An 8,419-nucleotide genomic window follows, 5' to 3' on the forward strand; every position below is an offset into this window, starting at 1 on the left:
CTGTACTGCACCGTAATGTTCTATATTCTATATTTCAGATGGACATATGATCTCAATCCCTTTCACTCATTTACACTCCTGCCGCCCTGCACCTGGCCCATGGTGAATCTGGCCCTGACTGGACCTGGCACCATCATTTTCACAATCTCTGACAAAAGCCCACTACCCAAGACATGACCTCAGCCCTTGATCACTGACCTCTCATCTGACCCAAGTGAACCTGTGCACATTGCATCCTAGCTCCTTTCGCATCTGTGCTTTACAACCTACCATTTTGCCAGACTCCGAGCTTTGAATTTTGACAACACGTCCCTCTGTCACTTCATTACAGTGACCTTCCACCCCCGAAACATCCTGGCACTCTGCCCGCCTCTACACTAACCAGCCTGACATCCTGTCCACCTCTCCATAAACCTGACTGGCAAAGACAGACCTACTGCATCTCAGCTCAAACTACCCCTCACCTACCAAGCACAATTCGACCTAATTATCCTGTGACCATTACCATTTGCCTTGATGCCACCTTGCCAGACAGAGTGCATGCAAGCTTACCCAGCAGCCAGCCAACACCTCACAGCCTACCAGCCCAAACTCTCCTACATGCCCAATCTAGCCCCTCACTTGCTCACCACCTCCCAACTTTGAGCGTACTCCACCATAAAGTCAGTGAGTCATAAAGTCGTACAGCACAGAAACAGTTCCTTTGGTCCAGCTCATCCATGCTGACCAGAGTTTCCAAATTAAACTAATTCCACTTGCCTGCATTTGGCCCATATCCATCCAGACAGATCCAGTTCCTGGAGCTGTTCAAATGTCTTCTTAATATTGGACCTATCTCAGCATTTACCATTTCCTCTGGCAGTTCATTCCAATGTTTTGGACAGTTACAACATGAAGCCCTAACTCCTGCACTCAGTGTTCTGACCAATGAAGGTACATGTGTCAAACACCTTCAACGCACTAGCTACTTGAGACAACGCTTTCAAGAATCTATGCGTCTTGAATCTATGAATTTCTGTGGTGGAGAATTCCAAAAGAATTCACCATTCTTTTGTTGAACAGTAAACAATCAGGTTCAATGTTATCGGTGTGTTGGGAAGACTGGTGAGCAGCAAGATTACTGATGATCCCATGAATGGAATAGCCTTCTGGAGAGGCCGAGATGCCTTCTTCAGCTTCCAGTTTGACATGTCCCTTCGGCAGCATGTTCCAAAATTCTGATCCTTGAGGATAAGGGCGCGCATGCATGTAAAGTTCTCCTCCAAATCAGACTTCAACTTGACTCTCAACTATTTCCCTGCCCGTTTCCTCTTCCTCAATCACAGCCATGGGACTCACTTCCTAACAGCGCTGTGAATGTGCTAATACCACACAAACTTCAGCAATTTAAATAGGCTGATGATAACTGGTTTCTCAAGGCGATATAAAAAGTCGGACACTTCCACACCTGTCTAGAGACTCAAACAACCACTGGAAGAATTGAAAACTATTTGAGGCACTTCTGTGTTGACACAAGATGACATGGCTTCCTTTTTTAAAAATCACACAACACCAGGTTATAGTCCAACAGATTTAATTGGAAGCAATCTAGCTTTCGGAGCGACGCTCCACTATCACCTGATGAAGGAGCGTCGCTCCGAAAGCTAGTGTGCTTCCAATTAAACCTGTTGGACTATAACCTCGTGTTGTGTGATTTTTAACTTTGTACACTCCAGTCCACGCTTTTCCAGCAACACATTTTCAGCTCTGTTCTCCAGCATCTGCAGTCCTCACTTTCTCCTCATTTTTAGCAAGGCAATCACACATTATCTTTCTTTATTCCAGGGAAGTATAGTGTTAAATTAATGAAATATGGTGATTGGGATGTTTCAATTGGAAATTGTCAGAGATTTAAAGTTTACTTTCATGAGCAATTAATTCCAGCCTCATTGTGTCACAGTACTCACAGGAATGTCTTTCAGAAATGGTGTCTCCCTTTGTTATGGGCAGTCGAATCAGTAAATCTGGGATAGTTTTTGCTTGTTAATCAAAGGTGTTAAAGAGTTTTAGCCAAAAGGCGACCTGTGGATTTAGCTCACAGATGCTCCATGATCTAAGTAAATGGTGGAACAGTTCGAGGGGCTGAGTGCCCTCCTCTTGCTCCTACCTTCCTATCATTGTGTCATTCATTAAGCTAGCACTGGCCATGAATACTTTTTCATTAAAATATTTCAACAAATTAATTGTTTCACACATGCTTTAAAAAATCTTCTGTTGATTATTTGGAACGGGATCATTGACATTCTCTATTTGAGTGATCAAAATAACTTCCACCCAATTACAGCAGCCACTGCACTCTGGAGTGTGTTGTTACTTCATAATAGTTTCTTGTGAAACTACAGCTCGAGATCAGGGCACTCAAATTCAATGATTCTCTGATATTTAATATCTCTGAACATTCGCAATTTGTTCAAATGCATCTTTTCTCTGAAGAACGTGTGAAATCGAACAGAACGTTTTTCAATGAAACAACAAACTTTAAATGCTTGAAAACCAAAATAAAAGACAGAAATTTCTGAAGAAACTCAGCAGGTCTAGCAGCTCCTGTGGAGAGAAGGCAATGTTACCCTTTCGCACACAGAGACCCCCTCTTCACCAAATTGTTTTCATTTTTTTGGCACAAGAGCTCAACCTGTTGAGATAAACAGTGATTACGTTGGCTTGACTCCTGTTGGAAAAAGAATTCTTAGCAGAGGTACTGGATAGTCTGAGATAGCAATTGAAGACCAACTGAAAAGCTATTGCCATCTGCTGCAAGTGTTGGATTCAGCGGAACTCCCAGCGTACTGAACAATCAAATTCAGCTACAGCACTGGTTTAATAAAAAGTAAAACTGCCTAAGCACAATCTCATCAAATATGCTTTGAAAATGTTTCATTCTGGATTAGTTATAAATGATATTGTTAGAACAGCAAGTCAAAAGCTGGGATTTCTTTGAGCACTTACTCCATTAACCCCATCTAGTGATGCCCAAAAGCTTGTGAACAAATATTGCTCTGAAAAAGCTGCTAACCACCAAAATTCTGTTTAATATCTAAGAGACACAAGTCAGGATAGCGATTGAATAGATTTCACTGGCCTGTGTGAGTGGAACTCCAACAAACACCCAAACATTTCAATCTGCTTTCTTGCACTGAAGTAACCTGATAAGAGAGAGATGGTGTTACATATCTCTCTAAAAGGTTGTAAGTGAACACAGGCCACCTGCCACAGAATCAGGGACCCTACTACAGCTTCACAACAGACATGAACACAATGAGCTCGGCACTATCACGGAGAACACAGCCCACCTCTTTTGACAGTACATAAACCATGTTAGTTATTAACACCTTCCAACAACCAGGGATTGTTCCAGAATGTTTGTACAATGAAAGTAACATTTCAACATTTATCCAAGAATACTTTGACAGCAGCTCCAAATTGTTCAAACTCTATGGGAACTACAGAGGAATAAAACTAGGAATTGCATTGCCATCAAATCACGGTCACTGGATTTCACCCGAGAACTCCCTTCCTTTTTCCCCTGTGAATGTTGATGCACCAGACGGTCTACTTAGTTTGAAAAAGATTAAAATGTTTTGAAGTGTAATATGACCTTTGCCAGTGACATTAAAAGCTGATAAATGGTTTTCAAATAATAAGATGCAAAAAAATTCTGATTCTACATTGTGCCACGAAACATGTCCTGCATAACTGAGGCACAAAGAAAATATACAGCATATTTCCCTCTACCTCGCTCAATCAAATATCTCTTGTTGCCAACAACCAATTTCAAAACTCTTGCTAACTGCCTTTTGTTCCTGAAATGTTTGTTCTGATTGGAACAACTTTGTGAGGGCTCTCAATTCTGAGGCAAAAATTGAATATTGTATTTCTGGCAGTTAAAAGTGGTTTTGAAGCGCGAGATGAAATTGAACTGTCTGAGATTCAGGTATCCGAACTGGACAATTTACAAATGGTCAGGACCGTTGACAAGTTACTCAGAGATAGCACTGAAACAAACTGTACAACAGACTTAATCCTAGAGGATACATTGCGCAATTCCTCACGTCAAATATATTCACTGTAATTGAACATTCATCCGAGGAACTAACTAGTGGATAAATGTGAACGAGAATGTGTTCACAAGAACACAAATAAGCACTGAGCTAATAAACTTAATAAGTCATTGTATTTAACAAAATTAATGAGGTTGGAAATATCGCCAATTAAAGCACAAATCCGGAGGAAATGGATAATTCTCTAAATTATTTTTACATATTCTTAAAACGGTCCGTGAACAGTGGAGATTTTGCATGCACTGCATAAAGTCAATACTGCATTCCAGTGTGGAAAGCATTTCTGTTGAAGGAATTAGGGCAAGGTCATTTTCTTGTAAACTGCTTTTAATGAACGAAAATGTTTAAAAAGGTATGAATTGAAAACATGCTTCTGTCTGGAGTTGACCGCTTTAGCGGTTGTCTCAGTAAATGTGGGCACTGCTGCCTCACAGATCCAGGTACCCAGGCACGGTTCCAGCCTCGGGTGACTGCCTATGTGGAGTTTACACAATGTCCCCTGTGTCTGTGTGGATTTCCTCCCACAATCCAAAGATGTGCATGCTCATGTTATATCGTCCATCGTGTTAGGTGCATTAGTCAGGGCTAAATATAGGATAGGGGAATGGGTCTGGCTGGGTTCCTCTTCAGAGGGTCGGTGTGGACTTGTTGGGCCAAATGGCCCGATACATACTGCAGGAAATCTAATCGAAATGATTGTCACACTAAACTAATGTGAGCAGATTCCTTCTGAACGCTACATTGCAATAAATCGGTCAAGTATATTATTAAAATAAATATTACTCTATTTTCAGTCTCTGAATAAACAATGTGCTCTGTTATCCTCCAGTTCATGTCTTCTGCAAATTTGTGAACTCTGCATCCGTCTGAACACATCGATGTAAAATGAATTCTCTGCGTTTGCAGCAAGTACTCCCATGGTTTTAAGAGTAGGGTTCCTACAATATGGAAACAGGCCATTTGGCCCAACAATTCCACACTGACCGTCTGAACAGTAAGTAGCCCACCCACACCCATTCCCCCTAATTTATATTTACTCCGACTAATGTACCCTAACCTTCAAATCACTGAACACTATGGCTGTGCTAAATTTCACAATCACCTGACCTGCACAACTTTTGGACTGTGGTAGGAAATCAGAGCGCCCGAAGGAAACTCACGCAGACACAGGGAGAATGTGTAAACTCCACACAGGCAGTCACCCGAGGGTGGAATCGAATTTGGGACCCTGGCGTTGTGAGGCAGCAGTGCCAACCACTGAGCTACCATGCTGCCCTGCGAGTTCATGGGTGGATTATTTTAAGTAATTCGAAATTTGGCCTTGGTCACATAATTTACTATAGCAGTTGTTTCCTAAAGAATGACTCTTCAGTTGATATTTTGTTGTAAAATGTAACTATTTATTTAAAATTCACAGATTGGTTTCACCTAAAGCACTGTGCAGATTAAATAATTCAGTTAATGTTTTATTTTTATCCTGCAAATCCAGTTTAATCAGGGACATAACAATTAATTAACTCAAGTTACATGTGAAACTGATCAAAGCAGTGAAACTGACCTGTTCTTCAAAAACATTTGCGATTTGCCTTTCACTTAATAATAGGCTTTATGAAATTTCAACTCGCATGCTGATCGCATTGAATGAGGAACCTGGAGGGGTTCACTGTCACCAATCGTGTTAACATTGCAAAAACAATGTAGAAACCAGAAACGGTTTCCCAAATATAAAACATTTAATGTTACCCAAGGACAGTCCCTACTCAACAGATCAACGATCACCAGATCACAACACGGTGTGTTTGCAGCAGAACTAGCTCTGCAAACAGTTTCAACAGAACCAAGAACATGATGTAACCTCACAAAAAAAAACAAATTGAAGTCTAACAAAACTGCTCAGAATCAAGCAAACTAATGATTAACTTGAATAGAAATAACAAGTCATAACAGCAAACATGTTTGTGGGGGGACTTAACACTTAAAGCTGTAACGTTTCTGGCAATATTTCAACTTATTTCCAACCTGCACACCCTTCTTGATCGTGACAATCCTGTGCAGCACACAGTAGAGCGGTTGAAGGCATATATTGATTAATCATTTCATTACAAAACAAAATTACTGAATGCACAAATATTACCACATTATAATTTTAAATTAGTATCAATTACATAATCTGATCAATTCTGTCGTTTCAGATTTTAGTCCCAAATTTTATTTTGAATGAGGCTACTCAAAACAAAATTCAGTTAGTTTACAATTAGAACTGAGTTTTTTTTTTAAAAAAAAGTCGATGCATTAAAAACTCGTTTTTTTTTTGCATTTCTCACACTTCCGGGTGTCTGCCTTAAGTTGTTTTTCAGACCGTTACAAATGGATGTAACGTTTTCAATCAAGCAGATAAAATGTGTCATCTAAGTTTAACAAATGCAGAAATGATTCATGAAAAACAAAAGAATTTCACAAATATTGGCAATGAAAAGGTATCCAGAGAGACAATCTCCTCACCAGAAAGAAAACACCAGTTACAGAAAGCATGAAAATGCTGATCAATTTCACAAACTGAATAAGAATTCAATCAACTCAATTCAACAGAATCAAGGAAAAAAAAAGAATCCAATCAGCTTAAAACAACAGATTTGAATGAAACATAATCAGAATCCAACCAATTCAATGCAACAGAATTAAATAAAACAATTTCAAAAACCAATCAACACAATTCAACAAAAACAAGTAAAAACAAAGTCAGAATCTAATCAACACAGTTCAATCGAATCAACTAAAGCAAAGCCAAAATCCAATCAAATCAATTCAACAGAATCAAGTAAAACAAACTCAGAATCTAATCAACAGAATGCAATATAGCACCGCAAGAAAATTTTATGACAGTTTCTAACCTGCTTGTCATCAACAAAATTATCAAAATAAATGTGAAAATAGAGTCATGGTAAGAACATATATTAAATAAATGAATAATGATATTTTAGCATTTTTTAATCATGTTTGGTAATATCTCGAACATCTTTGAATTCTTAGCGTTTGTTATTGATAATAAAACTCACAGTCAGGGTATCACTGACATTAAACATTATTTATAGCTGACTGATTAAGAGACATTAGGTGTTTCAAGTAACCCAGCCACCCAGAATGCCTATCTGATCAAAAAAGAGATACACCGAACAACTGACTCCATCATCACCATTGTAACTATTTGCTGAGTCTTAACTGAAGTCTATAATCAGTCTGAACAAAAATCAATCCGAACCAAACCAAACTCAGCACAGAATCTGAGTTTCAGTTAATTCAGAAATTAGTCACATCAATAGAAAGTTTTTAAAAAGTCACTAAGAAAGTCCAAGGGTCTTACCTGAAGTCACTGTCACCATGGTCCCTTGGCCCCAGTAATCAAGATCGTCACAGTGTTACATCCTCTGGACTCGGTCGCACAATAACTGGCTCTGCATAAAACAAATCAAAAATCTACCATCAATTTAAATTTTCAGAACCACAGGCTAAATAAAGTCACGATAAATCTTCATCACATAATTGCGCTAGTGAATTCTGATAATTCTTGATAAATTTTAATACTGTTTTATACTTCACAGAGTAACACATGAGCTGATTCTCAAAATCCCCAACTGGTGTATCAATAATTACCCAACACTTTTACAAATTAAATAGTGATACTGGCAACAAACCCCACAGAACTAATACTGCACTGCAACTTAAGACGTTTTGTAGAAGTAATCACTGACTAGTTTCAAACAATGGAGGCTGAATAGGTTTTTGTATTGATCATAATTGCAGTGTCACCCCAGTTATATCACTTTGAGACAGTTGTGTCAAATACTATGACAGACTGTAAACTGTAAAATGCAGATAATTTCTTCACTTCCTAGAAAGCAGTGATTCAGACTCCTCTAAAAATGATTTGATGCATTATTTCAGCTTTTACTATTCATCGTATTTTGATAGCTTGGAATACTTTTCCAGGTTTGGTCTGCATTTAACTTGATAATCAACACGAAGAAGGTAGGAAAAAATTATACATTTGTACAAACTAGCACTACTGGATTGCGTTTAAATTGCATCTCACATTATTTCTCGCTCCTGCCATGGTAGAAATCACCAATTTGAGATAAACACTTGTCAGTGGTTATTGCATGAGGATGTCGCTGTGCACAACACTATTTAAAACTCGTACTGACCGTCAGTTTATGATGGAATTGAAAAAATGTTCCCTCGAGCTGTTATTGATTGGTCCAGCCCTGGTTCCTCTCGCTGTGGTATCTTGCACAGTAATAGATGGTGGTGTCTTCGATCTTCAG

At 38.9% G+C, this 8,419-nt stretch overlaps 1 gene segment (V, D, J or C); it reads right to left on the reverse strand.

Moving 5' to 3' along the window:
* The window catches only part of LOC122547683, a 17,773-nt gene extending 10,262 nt beyond the window's left edge, over window positions 1-7,511 (reverse strand). Inside the window, 2 exon segments of the C gene segment in view lie at window positions 3,193-3,204; window positions 7,458-7,511. Coding sequence covers window positions 3,193-3,204; window positions 7,458-7,477 — 32 coding nt within the window.
* Window positions 7,512-8,419: the final 908 nt, after the last annotated feature.

The sequence above is a fragment of the Chiloscyllium plagiosum genome, unplaced genomic scaffold (assembly GCF_004010195.1).
Source record: "Chiloscyllium plagiosum isolate BGI_BamShark_2017 unplaced genomic scaffold, ASM401019v2 scaf_8028, whole genome shotgun sequence".
Taxonomy (NCBI): Eukaryota; Metazoa; Chordata; class Chondrichthyes; order Orectolobiformes; family Hemiscylliidae; genus Chiloscyllium; species Chiloscyllium plagiosum.